Source organism: Perognathus longimembris, chromosome 5 (assembly GCF_023159225.1).
Source record: "Perognathus longimembris pacificus isolate PPM17 chromosome 5, ASM2315922v1, whole genome shotgun sequence".
NCBI classification, from domain to species: Eukaryota; Metazoa; Chordata; class Mammalia; order Rodentia; family Heteromyidae; genus Perognathus; species Perognathus longimembris.
The window spans coordinates 51881445-51904000 of NC_063165.1; the positions used below are offsets into that span (position 1 = coordinate 51881445).

Genomic DNA, 22556 nt, shown 5'->3' on the forward strand with positions numbered 1-22556 from the left:
TCTCATTGATGGCCTAAACAGGGAAGAGCAAAGAAAATCAAATTTGGCAAAAATCTGCCCTTACCATCACAAAAACACAAGCATACAGACCTCTCATATCTAGCAACCATTGCACTATTATCAAATGGTTTGGGAGATACCACAAGGTATCAGTGGCCATGTGGTGAGTTGTACTACCTGTCATCTTGTCTTGATGGGTGTGCCTGGATTTCTAGAGGAAGGGAAGTCCCATCCCCAGGTGATGGGTGTTCCTGAATCCCTAGAGACAAGGGTGGGCATATGGTATAGGTTACTGATCTGTCAGGTGCTTGGAACTGGGAGCTTCCTGTGACCGTGCCCCCTGACCTGACCCTATTTAGGGTCAGGCCAGCTCAGGTGCCATTACACCATGCCCCATGTCTCCGTGTTCCTGTCCTGTGTCCTGTGTCCTGGCTTGTCTCCAATCACCATGGCATCCCAAATCAGCTCTCCATTGGAGCTGAATTGGTTTGTTGGTATGGTTTTTGTCTTTCTTCCCTCTCTGGCCTGTATGCTGATAGTATTAAGGGTATGTGTGGGCTGCAGGCATTTGTAACAACTGGCTGCCTGCAGACTGCTAATGCTCTAATAAAAACTCGAAGATTCGATCCTTCAATATGTGGTTTCTCAGATAATTTACACATATAGAACATAGGGAAGGACCTTTATTTCTTTTTTTTTTTTTTTTTTGCCAGTCCTGAGGACTGGACTCAATGCCTGAGCACTGTCCCTGGCTTCTTTTGCTCAAGGTTAGCACTCTACTTCTTGAGCCACAGCACCACTTCCAGCTTTTTTTGTTTATGTGGTACTGAGGAACGGAACCCAAGGCTTTGTGCTTGCTAGGAGAGCCCACAACCACTAATCCACATTCCCAGCCCCAGGGAAGGGCCTTTCTCACCACCCAATGACCCCACCCAGTTGGATAAAACTAAAGCCCTGACTGCTTTAAGAGCAGTCACCTCAAGTGTCTTTTCCCTTTGTTATCTTCCTACTCTTTGGTAGGCAGCCTCCTAATCTTACACCAAGGAACATCTGGAACACCCCCTTCACTTCTAACACTACCCAAAGTAACACCCCCAGAGCCCTTCATTGTTTTAATCTCTATGATCAATGTGTATTATTACTAATTACACCTGGTATACAAGGCTCCCAGCTATTACTCCTTAGTGTTCCATTTTATTGTCTCCACTATCTTGTTTCCAATATCAAATTTATTTCTAATAATTAATGCATCTTCCACCATAAAATTATGTTTTCTACCTGTTGAGATACTGGATTATTACTTGACGCTTTCCACAATTAGGCTAAGATCCTCCAAGAAAGATTATGTTCACATTTCAAAAAAAAAATTTAAATAGGGCGTTACTATGCACCCTGTAATCCCAATTCTCAGGCCAAGGCAGGAGGGTCCAAGTTTGAGACCAATCTGGGCTACACAGAAATACTACCCAACAAAAACAACAAAACAGCAAGGTGCTCATGGCCTGTAATCTAGCTCCTCAGATTTGAGGCTTTTGAGGATTGTGCCTCAGGCAGCCAGAGCAGGAAAGTTATCTCCACCAAACTATGAAGAATCCTGAAATGGGGCTGTAGCTCAAGTGGTAGAGTGCTATAGCATAAAGCAAAAGCAGCTCAGGGGCAGTGTCCAGATCCTGAGTTCAAGACCCAGGACTAGCACACGCGCGCGAGCGCGCGCGCGCGCGCGCACACACACACACACAAACACACGGAATTTGAGTTAAGTATTGTTTGAACATGAAAAGCCTAAGTCATACTTTCCTCTCTGTTGAAAACAGAAGAGCAAATTTACTGCACGGATTAACTAAGCACTGGTAGGCAGGCCGTTGTTTGGAGCTCTTTCCTCCTTAGGAAGTTCACAGATGGGCAAGGCAAGGCAGGGTACAGATGAAGAGGCCAATCCCAACACTAACGGGTAAGATCATCGTGGGGAAATTGGCCCGGCCGGGCCCAAAAGTGCAGGAACGTGGTTGTTTGCTGTTGGGAAAAGAGCAGCGCTCAGTAGAGGACGGCAGTTTATGAGCTGTGGGGTGATATTTGGGGAAGAAGCCGAACAGAAATCTCAGACGCTCTTTGCTGCAGGTTTCGGCGATTCCCGGGCCACTGTTCTTCCAGGTCTCAGGAGTCTGGGTCAGCACCAGACATCCCCAGGGGTCCGGGAAGCGGAAGCGGGAGTGGGCTTCTAGCCACGCCCTCTCCCGCCCCTTGCACGGTGCGGGCGGGGCTGCGGGCGGAAGGGCTCTGGGGGCGGTGACGTAGTAAGTGGGCGCCGGCATCACACAGAGGCTCGGGAGGAAGCTCGGCAGCCGTGGCGGTCGCGGACAGGCCGGACACCTCCTTGCTGGCGGAGCTTCCCCGAATGCTGGCGAAAGCGAGGTCACGGTCCAGGCTACCGCGGCGTGGCTGAGGCGATCGGCCAGGTGCAGGGAACGAGGGATGTAGGTAAGCGGGAGCACCGGCCGAATGACTGACGGACGGGTCGCAGGACTGGCCAATTCCTCGCGCCACTGGGCGCCAGCTCAGCGTCCAGGCCTGGAGGCCTCGAGCCCGAGGCAGCAGCTTCGCCTGCACCAGGTGTTGTCTGGGGACCGAGAAGAAGCTAGTCCCGAAGGGCGGCTGCCCTCCCTTGTTGTTTCTCTGCGACGGAGGCTACGAGAAAACTGATGCCCCAGGCCGTTTGCTCCTGAAGCCGGGAAGCTTTGGGAGTAGAGTGCAATTAGAGGCCCCAGCACTGCCGGCTTGCAAGTAGAGGGTTCTGATTTGTTCGGTCATCTCTGCGTCCTTTCCATTTTGGTTCTTTTCCCCCGTGCGCTCGTGGAACGCTTTTCTAGAGAAAACGGCTGGTGCGATTTGGATATTCAGATGGTGGAAACGCTGTTTTTCTGTTCGGTGTTACTAGTATCAGCCTCTATTCCACTCTGTTAGGGTAAGAAGGGATAAGGAGACGATGTTGGCGTTTTGGACGGAGAAAAGTTGAAATTCTCTCTGGCTATTTGGCAGTAGATTTTCTTATTTCTTTTTTGTGGGGCCTGTTGGAGTTTTGAACCAGGCAGACGCCCTACAGCTTTTCACACGCTCCCCCTCCCTAGTCCTCTTTGCTTTGGCTACTTTACAAATTCTGGAATAGCAGGGATGATAAATGCGTCCCAGCACACACAGCTATTGGTTGAGATGGAATCTCGTGAACTTTCTGGAGGGGTTAGTCTGTAATTCTCCCTTTCTCTTGCTTCCTGAGTAATCAGGATTACAGGCATGAGCCACTATACTAGGTGTGGCTTAAATTCACTGTCTGCACAGTGGGACTTTCTTATACCTAAGTAAGTTAATTGGGAGAATTAAATGTTTGAAAATCTAGTTAAACTCTGTTTAAGAATATCCAGGACACTTAATGGTGCATTCCTATTTACATTTTTTGCCTTTGGCCCAGAATATCTGTGCTGAGAAGAATGCCAGAAGAGATGCTAGGATCTTGTGTGGTCAGATTGAACTGCAGTCTGTGCTTTGGATAGTCAGCATTTGGAAGCAACTTCTTCCAGTAACTCCCATGCCTACTGATAAGCATTACTGGTGTATCATTAATGACTTAAATCAGTTTTGCTCTTTACTTAAGATAGTGTTTGGGGCTGGGGATATGGCCTAGTGGCAAGAGTGCTTGCCTCATATACATGAGGCCCTGGGTTCAATTCCCCAGCACCACATATATAGAAAATGGCCAGAAGTGGCACTGTGGCTCAAGTGGCAGAGTGCTAGCCTTGAGCAAAAGGAAGCCAGGGACAGTGCTCAGGCCCTGAGTCCAAACCCTAAGACTGGCAAAAAAAAAAAAAAAAAAAAAAAAAAAAAGATAGTGTTTGCCCAGTAGCCTGTTCTTGGGAGAAGAGGGAGGGACTTAATTTATACCTTGGTCCACTGTAGAAGAAATCCACTTCGCCCTACTTCTGTGGACCCTTCTCACTGAAAATGTGCAAGAGTGAATTTTCTCTTGAGGGAGTGGATGTTAACAATTCTATGTTAGCCAGAGGAGTTGCCTTTATGTTAGAATATTAACCACCCTACAGTAACATAGGTCAGTTAGAGAAGCTTTAGGGGAGGAGGGAGGAAGATATAATGTCTCAGTGGCTAGTAACTACTCTTGCAGGCAGGTAAAAGATACTTTCCTTGCCTCTGTGCAGGAATGGTAAAGACTGTGTTGCATGTAGTTAAGTGCAATGTTCACTGTGTTGTCAATTTGAAATTTAAAGTCATAAGGAAACTTGAGGGTGCATTATGTCCAAAACCTAGTTGAGCATTAGGATTAGTTGGAAAACGAAAACAGCCAGGTGATGGGGCTGGGAATATGGCCTAGTGGCAAGACTGCTTACCTCATATACATGAAGCCCTGGGTGTGATTCCCCAGCACCACATATATAGAAAATGGCCAGAAGTGGTTCTGTGGCTCAAGTGGCAGAGGGCTAGCCTTGAGCAAAAAGCCAGGGACAGTGCTCAGGCCCTGAGTCCAAGGCCCAGGACTGGCAAAAATAAATAAATAAATAAAATAAAACATCCAGGTGAGGTAGCACATACCTGTCTGTAATCACAGGTATTGCTTGAGGATTGCTTGAGGCCATCCTGAGCAACATAGCATGACCCTATTTCAAAAGACAACACTGGAAGTATTGCTGTGTCTCAAAGTGGTAGAGCAGTAGCAAAAGCGCTCAGGTACAGCTCCCATGCCATGAGTTCAAGCCCCACAACCAACAAAAACAACTACAACAAAAGAAAAAAACTCAGATGCTTTGACTACCTCTTTTGGTCAAAAGTGAGACCTGGTTAGTTGTTTGTTTTTGTCAGTAATGGGACTTGAACTGGGCACTATCTCTGATTAAGTTGGAAATAGAGTTTCAATGGACTTTCATGCCCTGGCTGGGTTTGAACTGCAGTTCTCAGATCTCAGCATCCTGAGTAGCTAGGATTACAGTATGAGTCACCAGTGCTTGGCTTATGTTTATTTTTAATGGTTGGGGTAATGTTTGAAGCCCTGGTTCTATTTGAAACTCTGTCCCCCCCCAAAAAAAAAATTTAAAAAGGCAGAATGCACGCCTAGCAAGCATGAGGCCTTGAATTCAGACATCACTTTGAAAATAGATGTAAGTAAGGTTCCACATTTTAGTTTATAAACAGGCTTAGCAGTTGCCTAATTACCACATTATTATTTTAATTTCTTATCCTTTTCTTAACCTAGTTGAATTAGTAGTTCTATTCAGGTTTTATTTATTTATTTATTTATTTTTTGGCCAGACCTAGGCCGTGAACTCAGGGCCCGAGCACTGTCCCTGGCTTCTTTTTTGCTCAAGGCTAGCACTCTGCCACTTGAGCCACAGCGCCACTTCTGGCCATTTTCTGTATATGTGGTGCTGAGGAATCAAACCCAGGGCCTCATGTATACGAGGCAAGCACTCTTGCCACTAGGCCATATTCCCAGCCCCTCTAGTCAGGTTTTAAAGTGCCTTGAGCCCAGAAATGGTAGTCTTTCTTTTTTTTTTAGGTCCGAGGTCCTTTCTTTTTTCTTCTTTTTTTAGGTCCGAGAATGGGACATGAACTTGGTACCTGACTCTTTTGCTCATTGTCTAGTGTTCTACCAACTGAGCCAAACTTCCAAACCAAGGATAATAATTCAGTTTTTGATAGTAGATTGTTACATTGAAGGTTCTTACTAGGTGTTACTTAGGTTAGTTGGTTGTCCTAATTACGTGAAGACTGTATCACTCTGTAAATCAGGTTTTTGTTAGGCTTGTATGTGAAGCCTTCAAAAACAATGGGAAAATCTGATATTTCCCTGCACTAGGGTTTGAACTCAGGACCTGGCATTTAATCATCTTGCTTAGCTGGCATTTGGCCAGCCTGGGCTGACTTCTCTCTTCCAGGTCTCAGTCTCTTGAGTAGCTAGAATTAGAGGGGTAAGACACTGGCATCCAGCTTGGTTTTGTTGTTGTTGTTGTTGTTTTATATTAGTGTACATTAATTGTACAAGGGGGAATGCATTCTGTCATTTCACACAAGTATATAGTCTCTCCCTAAAACAATTTCAACAGGTTCTATTGTTGTTTTGACCATAACAAGTTACCTTTTATGTTACTTTTTTCACTCTTTGAGACAAAGTCTCTTTATGTAGTTCAGGCTGGCCTCAGCCTTCTGAATGCTATAATTGTAAGCATGAGCCACTATGTCCACCAATGATGTTACTTTTTTTGGGGGCGGGTGTCATAGGGCTTGAACTCAGGGCTGTCCCTGAGCTCTTTTGCTCAAGGCTAGTGTTCTGCCACTTTGAGTCACAGCTCCACTTCTGGTTTTTGAATGGTTAATTGGAGATAAGAGTTTCATAGGGACTTTTCTGCCTGGGCTGGCTTGGAACTGTGATCCTCAGATCTCAGCCCCCTGAGTAGCTTGGATTAATAGGCATGAGCCACTGGTGCCTGGCAATGATGCTACTTTTGGTCATCTAATTTTAAACTATTGGCTGGACTATGTAGTTCTCTTTAACCTCTGCTCCCTACTTTTGTCCACCATCCTTCCAGATAGTGCTACTGTTAGAGGATAGAATCAAGCTCCCTGAATGGGAGCAGTAATGTCTTTTTAGATGAGATAGTTCATTATCCTATTCATTACGTGATATTTAGCATCTTTGAATTCTGGCACTGTAAATACAAGCCTGAATTAACTATAACAGTCAGAAAATTTTGACATATGTCTAAATGTTCAAGTAGTATGGTATATGGAATAAGTACTTATGAACTGTTGGATTTCCCAGCAACTGGGAGGCTGAGGCAGGAAGATAGGAGTTTGAAGCCAGTTAGGGTTCCATATAGAGATTCTTTTTTTTTTTTTTTTGCCAGTCTTGGGGCTTGGACTCATGGCCTGAGGACTGACCCTGGCTTCTTTTTTCTCAAGGTTAGCACTCTACCTCTTGAGCCACCATACCACTTCCAGCTTTTTCTGCTTATATACTGCTGAGGAATCAAACCCAGGATTTTAGGCATACTAGGCTAGCACTCTACCACTAAGCCACATTCCCAGCCCCCATACAGAGATTCTTTGTTTTGTTTGCTTGCTTCTTTCTTATATTCTTTCTTTTTTTTGCCAGTGCTGGCGCTTGGACTCAGGGCCTGAGCACTGTCCCTGGCTTCTTTTTGCTCAAGGCTAGCACTCTACTACTTGAGCCACATTGCTCCTTCTGGCTTTTTCTATATATGTGATGCTGAGGAATCGAACCCAGGGCTTCATGTATATGAGGCAAACACTCTACTACTAGGCCATATTCCCAGCCCCTCTTTTCTTACATTCTTACAGATTGTTTGTTTGCTTCTTCTTTCCTTCCTCCCTCCCTCCCCTTTTTTTGGGGGGGAGGGGTCAGTCATGGGGCTTGAACTCAGGGCCTGGGCACTGTCCCTGAGTTCTTTTGCTCAAGGCTAGCACTCTACTACTTTGAGCCACAGTGCTACTTCTGGCTTTTGAGTGGTTAATTGGAGATAAATTTCATGGACTTTCCTGCCTGGGTTGGCTTGGAACTGTAATGCCCAGATCTCAGCCTCCTACTAGCTAATATTACAGGTATGATTCACTGGTGCCCAGTGGGAAATTATTCCTGCAACTTACTTCTGTCCAAGATAGGTAAAGTATTATAATGAGGTCTTTTTTAGTAGTTTTTTAAAAATTGTATTTGTAAAGGTGATGTAGAGGGTTACAGTTACACAAGTCAGGTAATGAATACATTTCTTTTTGAACAGTGTCACCTCTTCCCTTCTTTTCTCCCAGCCTTTTCCTCTTGACTTCCCTCCCTCACAAGTTGTTGAGTTCATTTTTAACATAGTATCTAGTGAGGATCACTGCAGCATTTGTTCACTCTTTGTCCCACCATTTCTGTGTTCACTTGTACTCTCCCAAGACAGATAAATTTATATACAAGACAAAAGGTACAGAAATAAAAAACAGCGATAAGTGATAAAGACAACAACAAAAAGAAGCAAAATAACATAAAACCTCTTGTTTCCATTTCTTGGAGTTTATTTCTTTTTTGTTTGTTTGTTTGTTTGTGTTTGTTTTGCTAGTCCTGGGGCTTGGACTCGGGTCTGGGCACTGTCCCTGGCTTCCTTTTGCTCAAGGCTAGCACTCTATCTCTTGAGCCACAGCGCCACTTCTGGCTTTTTCTGTATATGTGGTGCTGAGGAATCAAACCCAAGGCCTCATGTATGCCACATCCCCAGCCTACTTGGAGTTTATTTCTATAAACATTTTATGTGATAATATGCCCATAGTTATTGAGCCTTTGTGATCCTCTCCTAAGAATATTCTCCTTTGGTCTCACTGTGTGAATGTCTAGAGTCCTGTGTAATTTATCATGTCCAAGTGTTTTGGGTTTTTAAATCTTTTACCATCCAGTGTGTTTACTTGTAAATTTATAGGCACTTTCTAGAAAGTTAAAACAAATGAGGGAAATCTTGTAACCTATTTATGTTTCTTTGGGTTTGGCTTACTTCACTTGATACAATTTTTTCCAAGTCTTATAAATAAGGTCTTGTTTGAATGTTCATGGCTTTCTTTATCTCCAACTTTCCTTGCAATGGAAACCATCACAGAGGATTTCATCATCTCTGACAGCCTAATTTGAACTACATAAACTCTTTTTAGTTTTCTGTCTTAATTGCTAAGAGTGTCTTCCTGATGTTATTTTTACTTTTGTAACGTTTCTTTACATTTCCTTTGTAGATGCAAGTTCTCACTATGCATCAGAAAAATGAAAAAACACAAGAAAGTTCAATGGAGGAAAGGAATACACTTAACCTTTTCTGAGAAATGGAGTGCAGGGTTTGGAGGCTTTAAGAAATTCTATCTTCACCAACACTTGTGCATTCTGAAAGCTAAGTTGGGAAGACCAGTTACTTGGAATAGACGATTGAGACATTTCCAGAGTGGCAAGGAGACCCTTCAGAAAAGGTGGACCCAGAATAAACCTCTTTGTGTTAAGACCAAGTCTAGAGTGCCTATTCAGAATGTCAGCACTTTGTCCTCTAAAGTGAAAAGAAAGGACAACAAGCATTTTGTATCTTCCTCAAGGAGTCTTCTGAAACTCCAAGCAAATAAGTTGCTGTCAATAACAAAGAACTCAGACCATGAATACTGTGGAGAGAAAAGACTCTTGAAGGCAGTTGGTGGCTTACCAGCAAATATTGTTTCAGGTCAGGTCAATGGTCACAAACGCAGGACAGAGCCACAAGTTTCTGACTTTCCCATGAAGTTCAATGGGGAGAGCCAAAGACCAGGTGAGAACAGCAAAGTTGTGCTCACTCTGAGCAATCATAAGAGAAAACGCTTTTACTATGGCTGTTACCAAGGGCCAGAGCATCACAGGAATGGGGAGTCCCTGATTCCAAAGAAGCTACAACTTAACCAACATCGAAAAATAAAAGTGTCTTCTCTTATGATGTATGAGAAACTATCCATGATTAGATTTCGGTATAGGATTCTCAGATCGCAACACTTCAGAACAAAAGGCAAAGTTTGCAAGTTAAGAAAAGCCCAGCGAAGCTGGGTACAGAAAGTCACTGGGGATCAAGAGAGCCTTAAGGACAACACTGAGAGTGGCAATTGCAGCCCATTCTCTTCCCCAGAACCTAAAGACTCTTCTTGTCAGCATCTACCATACTTTCCAAATATGGATGGCAGTGTTGGGGTGAAGGGAAAGAACTCTCTCATGCCTGATGGCCACACTAAAGGAAGTTCTTTCTTGGACAAGGACCTTAATTTGGATGGAGCATTCCCTGACCAACAAAATGGCAGTGCCACATATACCTGGGACCAGTCACCCTGTGCTCCTAAGTGGGAATGTACAGAGGCCATCCATGACATTCCCTTAGCAGAACATCATTCTAGTAACATGTTCACCTCAGAAACTGAAAGAGAACTTGTGACTCTGAGTCAGGAAAGTCAAACAAACACTGTTACTAATGACAGCCTAAAGCTGTTGGTGTCTGAAGTTGATAAATCTGTGAGCACTGTCGTTGGGCCTGTGTCTGAAGAGACTGTTCAAAATGAGAACTCCTACCAGATGGAGGAGGATGGACCTCTCAAGCAGAACATTCTTAGTTCTAAGTTGCTGGACCACCCTTACTGTAAAAGTCCACTGGAAGCTCCCCTGGTATGCAATGAACTCAAACTAGAAAACCAAATGGGAAGTGGAAAGTATGGTCAGAAAACTTCTGCAGTGGATGATGAACAGCTCTTAAGCTGCCTTTCTGGTATGTACTCTTTGTTCTCCAACGTCTGCCCACACTGTCCATTATTCTTTCTAGAATATTCCTCCTACTCATGGCTTTCCCTTTAAGTGGTTAGATATTGCTGTGTGTGTGTGTGTGTGTGTGTGTGTGTGTGTATATACGTGTGTATACACAACACACCTGTCCTGGTGCTTGAACTCAGGGCCTGGTCACTGTCCCTGAGCTTTGTTGCCCAAGGCTAGCACTCTAGTAGTACTTGAGCCACAGCTCTACTTCCAGCTATTAAAAAAAAAAAATTGTCAAAGTGATGTACAGAAGAGGGGTTACAGTTTCATACATAAGGCAGTGAGTCCATTTCTTATCAAACTTGTTACTCCCTACCTCATTTTTCTTCCCCCTTCTTCCCCAGCTTTTTTAGTAGTGTCTCCCAGACTTTGCTGCCCAGGCTGGCTTTGAACCTCAGTCTTCAGATCATAGTCTCCTGAGTAAACAGTATTATAGGTGTGAACCACTAGCACCCAGTTGTGGTTAGATATATTAAATTCCTCTTATATTGCTATATAGTGTAGATGTACCATAAATTATTTTTGATTGATGGTAAATTCCCCCTCTTGGACTTTTAAGAATTTTAAAATTCTTACTATTTTTTTTTTTTTTAATCAGACCTGGGGCTTGACCTCAGGGCCTGGGCACTGTCCCTAAGCTTCTTTTGCTCAAGGCTAGTACTCTACCATTTAAGCCACAGTACCATTTCTGGCTTTTTCTGTTTATGTGGTACTGAGGAATGCAACCCAGAGCTTCATGCATGCTAGGCAAGCACTCTACCACTAAGCCACATTCCCAGACCAAAATTCTTAAAATTTTAAAAGAATGGTAAAATTACTTAAAAATCAAAATGCTTAAAGAATGATTAAATTACTAGTAATTTAACGTAGTAAACTTAAACTAATAAACTAAGCTTCTTCTTAAACTTTGCTCATAAATCCCATCATAGTTCATACAATAGTTCTCTGTTAAATGTTGACTTTCTTTTTTTTTTTTGCCAGTCCTGGGGCTTGAGCTCAGGGCCTGAGCACTGTCCATGGCTTCTTTTGTCTCAAGGCTAGCACTCTACCTCTTGAGCCACAGTGCCAATTCAGGCCTTTTCTGTTTATGTGGTGCTGAGGGATCAAACCCAGGGCTTCAAGCATGCTAGGAAAGCACGCTACCACTAAGCCACATTCTCAGCCCCATGAAGGTTTTTCATTACCCCCCAACATTGATTTTAACAGAAGCTTTTAGTTCTTACACAGTAAAACTGTATGTGTGTTTAAATGACTTCTAGTCCTTACTGGGGAAAAGAATTACATTAGGAAGTAAATTGGCATAAAGATTTTGGAAAACAAAATAGCATTATTAATCTTTGATATATTCCCTGGATTCAAATTTCTCCTAGATATAAAACAGTAGAAATGTGTTTGCATAGGGGTATTCAAAATTTTGAATTATATTTTGATACTGAAAGATGTTAATATATATAAAATCAAAATAGCAAGTTGCAAAAATGGTATGATACAATTTTGTAAAGATCAATACAAAAGCTGGGTACCAGTAGCTCATACCTAGCCACTCAGGTGGCTGAGACCTGAGGATTGCTGTTCAAATCCAGTCTAGGCAGAAGATCCATGAGGCTCTTATCTCCAGTTAAGTACCAAAACAGCCAGAAATGGAGCTCGAGTGGTAGAGTGCTAGCCTTGAGCAAGAAAGCTCAGGGACAGGACAGTACCCAGGCCCTGAGTTCAAGGACCAGGACCAGCACAAAAATAAAATAAAATGAGTACAGTAGTACATAGGTAGTAAGAATATACATATATATGTATTTGAATAGGACCTGTCTGGACAGATACTAAATTGTTACAAATGGCTTTTTCTGGTGAATTAAGAGTTACTTCTTGGCAGTTAAAACAATTCTGAACACTTTCCAACAAGTGAGCATAACAAGTTTCTCACAAAAAAGACACAAATTAGAGTACTGGCAAATATTTTTTGAAAATCAGTTTGCTTTACTGCCGTGAAATAACCATAACCTCTAATAAAAGGTTAGCAGAACAGTGATATTTAAACCTAAAAAAAGTAGCATTTTGATCACAAACACCAATTCACTTACATAAATATTAACACTTCTAATTATAAATAAAGCATAGAGTAAAAGAGAGCCACAGTGCCACTTTGGGCCTTTTCTGTCTATGTGATACTGAGGAATCAAACCTAGGGCTTCATGCATGCTAGGCAAGCACTCTGTCACTGAACCATGTTCCCAGCCCCTGTCCATTTGTTTTTAATATTTATTTTTGGTAGTGCTGGGGTTTTTTTTTTGTTTTTTTTTTCTTCTTTATTGTCAAAGTGAAGGACAGAGGGGTTCAGTTTCATATGTAAGGCAAGTAATACATTACTTATCCAACTTGCTACCTCCTCCCTCATTTTTCCTCCATCTCCCCTCTCCCCAGTTTCCTTCCCTCCCATGAGTTGTATGGTTGGTTTACACCAATTGGTTTTGTAAGTATTGCTTTTGCGGTGGTTTGTCTTATCCTTTCTCTCTCATTTTTGGTATTCCCTTTCCCTCCCCTAGTTCCAATACACATCTCTACATTATCTGGGATACTAAGATCAGTTACGGTAATAGCAGGCGTAAGTGCTGGGGTTTTGAACTCAGGACTAAGTGCTTTCAAGGTAGTCATTGTGTTGCTGAGCCACACCTCCAGCTCTTTTTGTGGTTATTTTTGAGTTAGGGTCTTGCTTCCTGCTCAGGTGCACATTTGGACTGAAATTCACCTATTGTTTGGCTTTCCTAGGGCTACCACACCCAGCTTCTTTACATGAGGATGGAGTCTTGTTGGACCAATGGCAGGTCTGGAATCTTCATCCTCTCAATCTCAGCCTCTTCCACAGCTTGCAATGACAGGCTTGTACCACTGCCTAGTTATGAGTTGATTTGTTTATTTGTTTTGTTTTTTGTTGCCAGTCCTGGGGCGTGGGCTCAGGGCCTGAGCACTGTCCCTGGCTTCTTTTTGCTCAAGGCTAGCACTCTCACTTGCGCCACAGCGCCACTTCTGGCTGTTTTCTTGCCACTAGGCCATATCCCCAACCTGTAGTTATGGGTTGAGAAGAGAGGGGTCTTGCAAATTTTTCTTCTGGGCTGGCCTCTAACCACAATCTTCCCATTCTCAACCCTTTCAGGTAGCTAAGATTATAGGCATGAGCCAATGGCACCTAGCTAAGTTCTTTTACTTTATTTATTTATTTATTTATTTAGCCAGTCCTGGGGCTTGGACTCAAGGCCTGAGCACTGTCCCTGGCTTCTTTTTGCTCAAGGCTACCACTCTGCCACTTGAGCCACAGCGCCACTTCTGGCTGTTTTCTGTATATGTGGTGCTGGAGAACTGAACTAAGGGCTTCATGTATACGAGGCAAGCATTCTTGCCACCAGGCCATATTCCCAGCCCAGTTCTTTTACTTTAAAGAATCGCTAAAGGGGATTAAGGATTTAGCTCAGTGGAAGAACACTTTGCTGGCAAGTGCAAGGCTCTGAAAAAAAAAATGGTCTTGAGGAAAAAGAAAATATTAAAAAAAGAAGACCTAAAGTTCTAAGCTCCATCTCATGGGTGTACCTACAAATTAAGGGTAGCTGAAGAAAGTAATATTTTCTAGAACTAAAGAAAAATATATGAGTCTTCAAGCTAGAAAGGTTTGAGGCTGGAAATAGAGGTCTGGCATTGCAGGAAGGATAGTAGCAGCATTCCTTCGGTGTAATCCCCAGCACTCGAAAACACAATGAAAAAATGGTAAAGGCTAAATCAATGCCAACCAGAATTAAAACACATGCCACCTCACACCCAAATTCTCACAAAATATTTTGTAGTAAAGTTATGTAACACATTCAGGATTAAGAGAAATAACTGGGACCACTAGCTATCTGTTTTAAAAGGAAAATAAGTACGTTCCAGGTAAGTAGTTTAATAGTAGAGCACTTGTGTAGCATTTCCAAGGCCCTGGTTTTAGTCCTTAGCACTACCCCAAAAGTAGGTTTTGTTTGTTTTTGTCAGTGGTGGGGCTTGAACTCTGGGCCTTGGCACTGTCCCTGAGCTCAAGGCTAGCGCTCTACTACTTTGAGCCATACCACCACTTCCTATTTCCTGGTGGTTAATTGGTGATGAGAGTCTCACAGAGTTTCCTGCATTGGCTAGCTTTAAACTGCGATCTTCATATTTCAGCCTCCTGACTAGCTAGGATTTACAGGCATGAGCCATCCAAAAACAGGTTTTGAAACAACTACATATATAGCAGCTTTATATTTTAAATTAACTCGTCAATTATTATTATTTTTTTTTTTTGTCACACATAGGATTGAACCCAGAGCTTTCTGGTCAGGCAAGCTAACAAGTGCTCTACCACTGAGTGTCACCTCTGACCTTGACCTTGCTTATGACAGGGTTTTGCTAAGTTACCCAGGCTGGCCTCTAACATATGATCAACCTCCTGAGTAGCTAGGATTATGAAGTATGCACCACCACCATGCCTAGCTACTGGGTTATGGTTTTGTTTTGTTTTGAATGGGATTGGGGGGTGACTCTGTTAAAGATCAACTCCAGAATGGCTCATCTAGCCTGTACTCATGTAGCCATCAAACTCTATCTCCAGCCATTCTTCCTGTGCCTATTTCCTGTCTTCTTTTCTTTTGAGGCCAGGATCTCCTTTTGAAGCCCAGGCTGCCCTCTAACTTAAAATCCCATCTCAGCCTTCTGAGTGCTGGATTACTGTGCATGTAATAATGTACTCAGTTTGAACTAAAAGGGTCAGTTTTGTGGTATATGAATTATATCTCATAAAACTGAAAAGATGCAAGAGATCTTTTCTCTCTCTCTCTTTTTTTTTTTTTTTAGTTTAAATTGACAAATTGTGTTTAGTGGCTGGGAATGTGGGCTTAGTGGTAGAGTGCTTGCTTGGCATGCATGAGGTCCTGGGTTTGATTCCTCAGTACCATGTTAACAGAAAAAGCCGAAAGTGGCGCTGTAGCTCAAGTAGTAGAGCTCTCACCTTGAGCCCAGGCCCTGAATTCAAGCCCCAGAACTGGCCAGAAAAAAATGTGTTTAGTGAAGTTCAATGTGATATTTAAATGCAAGATCATAACCTCAAATATAACCATCACTCACACTTTGCTTGTTGTTAGAACACTTGAGAACTATTTTTTAAATAATTTTCAAGTATGCAGTACATTTTTAGCTACAGTTACCGTCCTCGTTTGTATCCCTAGAACTTGTTCCTCCTGACTGAAACCTTTAACCAACCCCCTTAACCCCTGCTGTTCCCTACTTAGAGCTTTGACCTTGAGATTGCACATTGATGTGAGATCACAGATTTTCTTTCTTTTCTTTCTTCTTCTTTTTTTGCCAGTCCTGGGGCTTGGACTCAGGGCCTAAGCACTGTCCCTGGCTTCTTTTTGCTCAAGGCTAGCACTCTGCCACTTGAGCCACAGTGCCACTTCTGGCCATCTTCTATATATGTGGTGCTGGAGAATCAAACCCAGGGCTTCATGTATAGGAGGCAAGCACTCTTGCCACTAGGCCTTATTCCCAGCCCCACAGATTTTCTTTCTATACCTGGTTTATTTCACCTAGCACAATGTTCTCCCTGTATATCCATGTCACCAATAACAGGGTTTCTTTTTTTTTTAAATTTTGTTAAGTAGTTCTACAAAGAAGTTACGATTCCATAGACATGTTAGAATATAATTCTTCTTGATCAGTGTCATCCCTTCCATCCTTTTCTTCCATTTCCCCCTCCTATACCTACCCTCAAGTTACACAGCTCAGTTTTTACATAATGTATATTAAATATAATGACTGCTTTTTCCATCCTTCCTCCATTCCTGTGTCTCCCATTTGCCTTCCCTCCCCCCAAAAATGTCAGGATTTTCTTTTTCTTTTAAAAATAATTTTATTGTTATTATTAATGTGTTATACAGAAGGGCTACTATTTCATACATCAGGTAATAAGTACATTTCTTTTTTTGGACTATGTCACCCCTTCCTTTACTTTCCCCTATGTTCTCCCTCCCATCCCTGCCCACATTACATAGGTCATTTCCCACATAGTATATACTAAATAGCATTTGTTCATCCTTCCTCGCCCCCTTTCTGAGCATCCCCTTTACCCGCCCCCCCCCCAAGGAAAAAAAATCCCAAAGCAAAACCAGATGCTACCACCACCACCACTACCACCATCACCAAAAACAGAAAAAATCATGTTTCCATAGGATTTTCTTTTTAAAAGGATCCTGTAGCTAGGATTACAGGTGTGAGCCATGATGCCGGCTGAAAATGGTTTTTATTGAATCTTTTTTCTTTTGGACTGTAGGATTCCTAGATGAGACTATGAAAAAGTATGGCAGTTTGGTCCCACTCAGTGAAAAAGACGTCCTTGGAAGATTAAAAGATGTTTTTAATGAAGACTTTTCTAATAGGTATGCCAATTATACTGAATCTAAGCTCTTTAAAGTAAAATTATTGACATATATGACTTCTCTATTGGTTTAGGAGGAACAAAAATATCATATTTTTTGTTGTTTGTTTTGTTTTTACTTTTTCTTTCAAAACCTTTGTTTCAGAAAACCATTTATCAATAAAGAAATAACAAACTATCGTGCCAGACATCAAAAATGCAACTTCCGAATTTTCTACAACAAGCACATGCTGGACATGGATGATCTGACTACCCTGGATGGTCAGAACTGGCTAAATGACCAGGCAAGTTCCTTATTAGGTTCTCAGGGAAGAAAAGTTGCACAGGATGCTGGTCAACAAAATAGAACCTGTGGGGCTGGGGATATATGGTCTAGTGGCAAGAGTGCTTGCCTCGTATACTTGAAGCCCTGGGTTCGATTCCCCAGCACCACATATACTGAAAATGGCCAGAAGTGGTGCTGTGACTCAAGTGGCAGAGTGCTAGCCTTGAGCAAAAAGAAGCCAGGGACAGTGCTCAGGCCCTGAGTCCAAGGCCCAGGACTGGCAAAAATAAATAAATAAATAATAGAACCTGTGGGTTGGCTTCATATTTGCCTTTTAGAACATAGTTTTTGTTTCGGTTGTTGTGTTGCTTTTTGGAGGTAATGAGATTTGTGTTCAGAGCCTTATATTTGCCTCACAGGCACTGTACCTCTTGAGCCTCACCTCCAACCTAAAACAATCTTTTTGTTGTTGTTGTTGTTGGTTGTGGGGCTTGAACTCTGGGCCTGGGGGCTGTCCCTGAGCTCTTCAGCTCAAGACTAGTGCTCTACCATTTGAGCCACAGCACCACTTCCCCACTTCCGGTTTTCTGGTGGTTAACTGGAAATAAGAGTCTCATAGATCTCAGCCTCATGAGTAGCTAGGATTACAGGCATGAGCCACCAGTGCCCAGCAACAATCTTATGTATGTATGTATGTATGTATGTATGTATGTATATATGTATGTATGTCAGTATGTCAGTCCTGGGGCTTGGACTCAGGACCTGAGCACTGTCCCTGGCTTCTTTTTGCTCAAGGCTAGCACTCTGCCACTTGAGCCACAGCACCACTTCTGGCCGCTTTCTGTATATGTGGTGCTGGGGAATTGAACCAGGGGCTTCATGTATATGAGGCAGGCACTCTTGCCACTAGGCCATATCCCCAGCCACAACAATCTTTATTATTTTTTTATTTTTTATTTTTTGGCCGGTCCTGGGCTTGGACTCAGGGCCTGAGCAAGCATTCTTGCCATTAGGCCATATCCCCAGCCCCCAATCTTTATTTTTAAGTGACTCATTCACGAACCCCAGGAGCCCAGGTAGTTTTATAACTATCACCAGTGTCAGTGTTACCCATTCTGCTTATGATGCTCTATATTGTACAAGGTCATTAAGTTAAGCTAGTTGTACTTTTTTTTTTTTACAGGTCATTAATATGTATGGTGAGCTAATAATGGACGCAGTTCCAGACAAAGTAAGTGAAAACTTCCTCTTAGTAGAGGAGCTTTTTTATTTTTAAACTCTAATATCCCTTAGATTTTAAAAATAAACTAGATTTTGTCTTGATCATGTACTAGCATTGGACATCATTTTTATCAAATCATTTCTGCTTAAGAAAGTCACAGTACTAGTAATTTCTCTTTTGTGTCAAGGTGGCTATGTTTATTGCTATCTTAAAGGGGGCTTTTTTTTTTTTGAGAGGCACAAGGATTATTATTATTTTTTTTACCAGTCTTGGGGCTTGAACTCAGGGCCTGGGTGCTGTCCCTGAGCTTCTTTTGCTCAAGGCTAGCACTCAACCACTTGAGCCACAGTGCCATTTCTGGCTTTTTCTGCTTATGTGGTACTGAGGAATCGAACCCGGGCTTCATGCATGCTAGGCAAGCACTTTACCTCTAAGCCACCTTCCCAGCTAGCCCACAAGGATTATTTTCTAAGTAGTTAGAGATATCATGATCATTTAAAGATTCTAAATTATCCAAGCTTCTCTTTAAAAATGTAAAGTAGAACCAGACACCAGTGGCTACTAGCTACATATGCAGCTGAGAGCTGAGGATCGAGGTTCAAAATCAGCAGGAAACTCCATAAGACTCTTGTCACCGCTTAAGCATCAAAAAAGCCAGAAGTGGAGCTCTGGGTCAAGTGGTAGAGTGCTAGTATTGAGCAAAAAAAGATCAAGGACAGTGCCCAGGCCCTGAGTTCAAGCCCGTGGACTAGCACAAAAAACAAAAGTAAAGTAGGACTTATGTTTTCTATGTATCAAACATTTGATGCTTAAGGCAGGCATGGTAACTCAAATCTGTAATCCCAGTACTCAGGAGGCTGAAGCAGCCCTTGTTATGTTATTACAGTAATCGAGCTCCCATTTCTTAAGCAGAATTTAGTTCTCTTTAAGTGAATTTACATGTTAACCCTTTTTGAATTTTAAAAATTTTGAGTATTCAAATATTGCATGAAACAGATGTGGTGGTTCACAACTGTGAATCCCTAGCACTGAAGAGTCTGAGGCAGAGGATCAAAAACTGGAAAATGCCCAGGGCTACAGAGACCATCTCAAAGAGGAAAAAAATATGAGTAAGAGCTGGGTGCTAATGTCTCATGCCTGTAATCCTAGCTACTTAGGAGGCTGAGATCTGATGATTGGGGTTTGAAGTTAACAACTGTGCGTGAAAGTCTTTAAGACTCTTATCTCCAATTAACAACCAAAAAGCAGGAAAGTGCAGCTGTTGCTCAAGTGGTAGAGCTTGAGTGAAAAAGCTAAGGGATAGTACCTAGGCCCCAGGCCCAAGCTCCAGTACTCACCCATACACACATACTTGAGGACAATACTTTGTGGAACTTTTTTTTTTTTTTTTTTTGCCAGTCCTGGGCCTTAAACTCAGGGCCTGAGCACTGTCCCTGGATTCTTTTTTGCTCAAGGCTAGCACTCTGTCACTTGAGCCACAGCACCACTTCTGGCCATTTTCTATATATGTGGTGTTGAGGAATCGAACCCAGCGCTTCATGCATACAAGGCAACCACTCTTGCCACTAGGCCATATTCCTAGCCACTTTGTGAAACTTTTAAAATATAATAATTAGCCAGGTGCCTGTGGCACGTGTCTATAATCTTAGCTACTCAGGAGGCTGAGCTTGGAGGATCATGTTAGATAGCCCAGGCAGAAAAGTCCATCTCAAAGCTGGGCTGGTGGCATGGTTCAAGTGGTGGAGTGCCAGTCATGGATAACCAAACCAAATGAGTGAGGTTAAGCTCAAGCCTGGCTGTAAGTTACATAAACTACACAAAGTAATTTAAGCCAATAAATATCAGATTTCAGTGCTGTTTATGAGTATAGGAACAAAGTTTAACGTTTTGCTTAAAACCACAAACCTAAAATGAGGCAAAACTCAAGTGATAGAGTGCCAACTGTGAGTGAAAAAGACCAGTAAGAGAAAAGGCTCCTAGTTCAAGCCCCAATACTAGCACAAAAATAAAAAAACAACAAAACTATAACCACAAACCTCTGATGCGTTGTAAGTTGTAATCATGAGGGAAATGTGTCACTTTTTTGTTGATTTTTTGGTGTTTGTTTTTTTTTTTTGCACCAGTCCTGAGCCTTGGACTCAGGGCCTGAGCACTGTCCCTGGCTTCTTCTTGCTCAAGGCTACTACTATGTGAGCCATAGCACTACTTCTTTTTCTATATATGTAGTGCTGAGAAATCAAACCCAGGGCTTCATGTATACAAGGCAAGCACTCTACCATTAGGCCATATTCCCAGCCCTTGAATGCTCTTAATCACCAGAGTTCAAACTTAAGCCTTTAATTTATGGTTTAGTTTATCTTCATTATGTATACATTTCAATGCATTTAATCTTCATGGAGTTATAACATTTTCTTAATGCAGTGGTTCTGTAGCAAGCCTTGAAGATTCTGTTGCACACCAGATTTCAGTGTCGCTGCCCTAGCATCAGCGCCTGCCTCCTCGTCTTATTCATGTTTAGCTGAATTTTTCTTGAAGGAGTGCTGGAAGATTTGCAGAAACAGGTTTCTGGGCCCTACTTTTCAAGTTTCTGCTTTAGCAGGTCTGGGAGGAGGCCAGCTTTCTAATTAAAGCTCCCATGTGATTTTGATTCTTCTGGTTTGGTGACCACATCTTGAGAGCTGTAAGCATTAAGTGGGCCAGAGAATGAACTTTTTTTTTTTTTTTTTTTTTTTGTGCTAGTCCTGGGACTTGAACTCAGGGCACTGTCCCTGGCTTGTTTTTGCTCAAGGCTAGCACTCTGCCACTTGAGCCACAGCGCCACTTCTGGCCTTTTCTCTATATGTGGTGCTGAGGAATTAAGCCCAGGGCTTCATGTATTCGAGGCAAGCACTCTACCACTAGGCCATATTCCCAGGTTCCCGAGAATGAACATTTTTAAGACAACTGTACAGAGCTGGGTGTAGCTCACTAATATCAGGGCACTTGCCTAGTGTGTATGAAGTACTGGTTCCATTCCTAGACTGGAGAAACAAAGCAGAATACCGTCTATCTCAGAAGAGCTGATACCACTTGTAAATGTGCTCAGGCCTTTGTGTAGTTACTATTCAGGCATCTCTAAATCTGCATTCTTCAGGTATGTTAGTTTTATAGTCTGTATCATTTGAGTTCTAGGTAATCACTACCTCATTTTTTCATAGCCTCTTTCAACTTTATCACCTGATTTGGAGACATTTATCAGGTTGCCTTTCTACTTGATTGGATTCAGGTAATCTGCTTACGGTCCTGTTCGAGTTCTGATTAGACTACAGCTATAAGGTCATTCTAATGAACAGTGAAGACAGTCTTCTGTAAAACATGTAATGTATTTTTTATATTTTGATCATTATTTTTAAGAAGAAATTTCTTCTTCCTTTTGTCTATGTTCAGGCATCTTTCAATTTTCATTTTCCTTTGAAGTTTGATCTCAGCATAGTCTGATATAACCTGTTTGCTGTATCTGCTCTGTTTTAGGTTCATTTCTTCAACAGCTTTTTCCATAGACAGCTGGTGACCAAAGGATACAATGGAGTTAAGAGATGGACTAAAAAGGTATTCTGCCTTTGGAATTTGAAATGCATAAGCTATTTTGGGTGTAGTGATGAGAACTTAGATGCCAAAATGCTACCTTTTTTTCCCCCTGAAAAAAAGTTGTACAGCTTGGTGCTGGTGGCTCATGCCTGTAGTCCTAGCTACTTAAGAGGATGAAATCTGAGGATGATGGTTCAAAGCCAGCGTGAACAAGAAAGTCTGAGACTCTTATCTCCTTTTAACTACCAAAAAACCAGAAGTGGAGCTGTGGCTCAAGTGGTAGAGCACTAGTCTTGAGGTGAGCGTGTTTATGAGGCGAGCACTTTTACCACTAGGCCATATTCCCAACCCGAGCACTAGTCTTGAGCAGAAAAGTTTAGGGACAGTTCCAGACCCTGAGTTCAAGCCTCAAGACTGGCACATTGAAAAAGAAAAGGAAGGAAATGAAAGAAAAAAGTTGTATAAGGGGGGTACAATTTAACATGTCCACTTACCAGTGCTTCTTGTTCTTTACCCCCTTCTCTAACTAGACATTGTGTGTGTGTGCACATGGATATGCACTGCTCCTGGGGCTTGAACTTGGGTCTGGGTGCATTCCCTGAGCTTTTTTGTTCAAGGCTACTGCTCTACTACTTGGCTACAGTTCCACGTGTGGCTTTTTGGTGGTTATTTGGAGGCAAGAGTCTCATGGGCTTTCCTGTCCAGGCTGGCTTTGAACTAA

The 22556-nt window shown here is 42.4% G+C and overlaps 1 protein-coding gene across 1 annotated transcript in view; it reads left to right on the forward strand.

The window, feature by feature from the left end:
- Positions 1-2298: 2298 nt before the first annotated feature.
- The window catches only part of Senp5 (SUMO specific peptidase 5), a 31335-nt gene continuing 11077 nt past the window's right edge, over positions 2299-22556 (forward strand). The window contains exons 1-6 of the mRNA XM_048346880.1: positions 2299-2478; positions 8776-10304; positions 16677-16782; positions 16927-17065; positions 18230-18277; positions 21779-21856. Coding sequence (XP_048202837.1) covers positions 8804-10304; positions 16677-16782; positions 16927-17065; positions 18230-18277; positions 21779-21856 — 1872 coding nt within the window. The 5' untranslated portion in view covers positions 2299-2478; positions 8776-8803. The remainder of the gene's footprint in view (positions 2479-8775; positions 10305-16676; positions 16783-16926; positions 17066-18229; positions 18278-21778; positions 21857-22556) is intronic.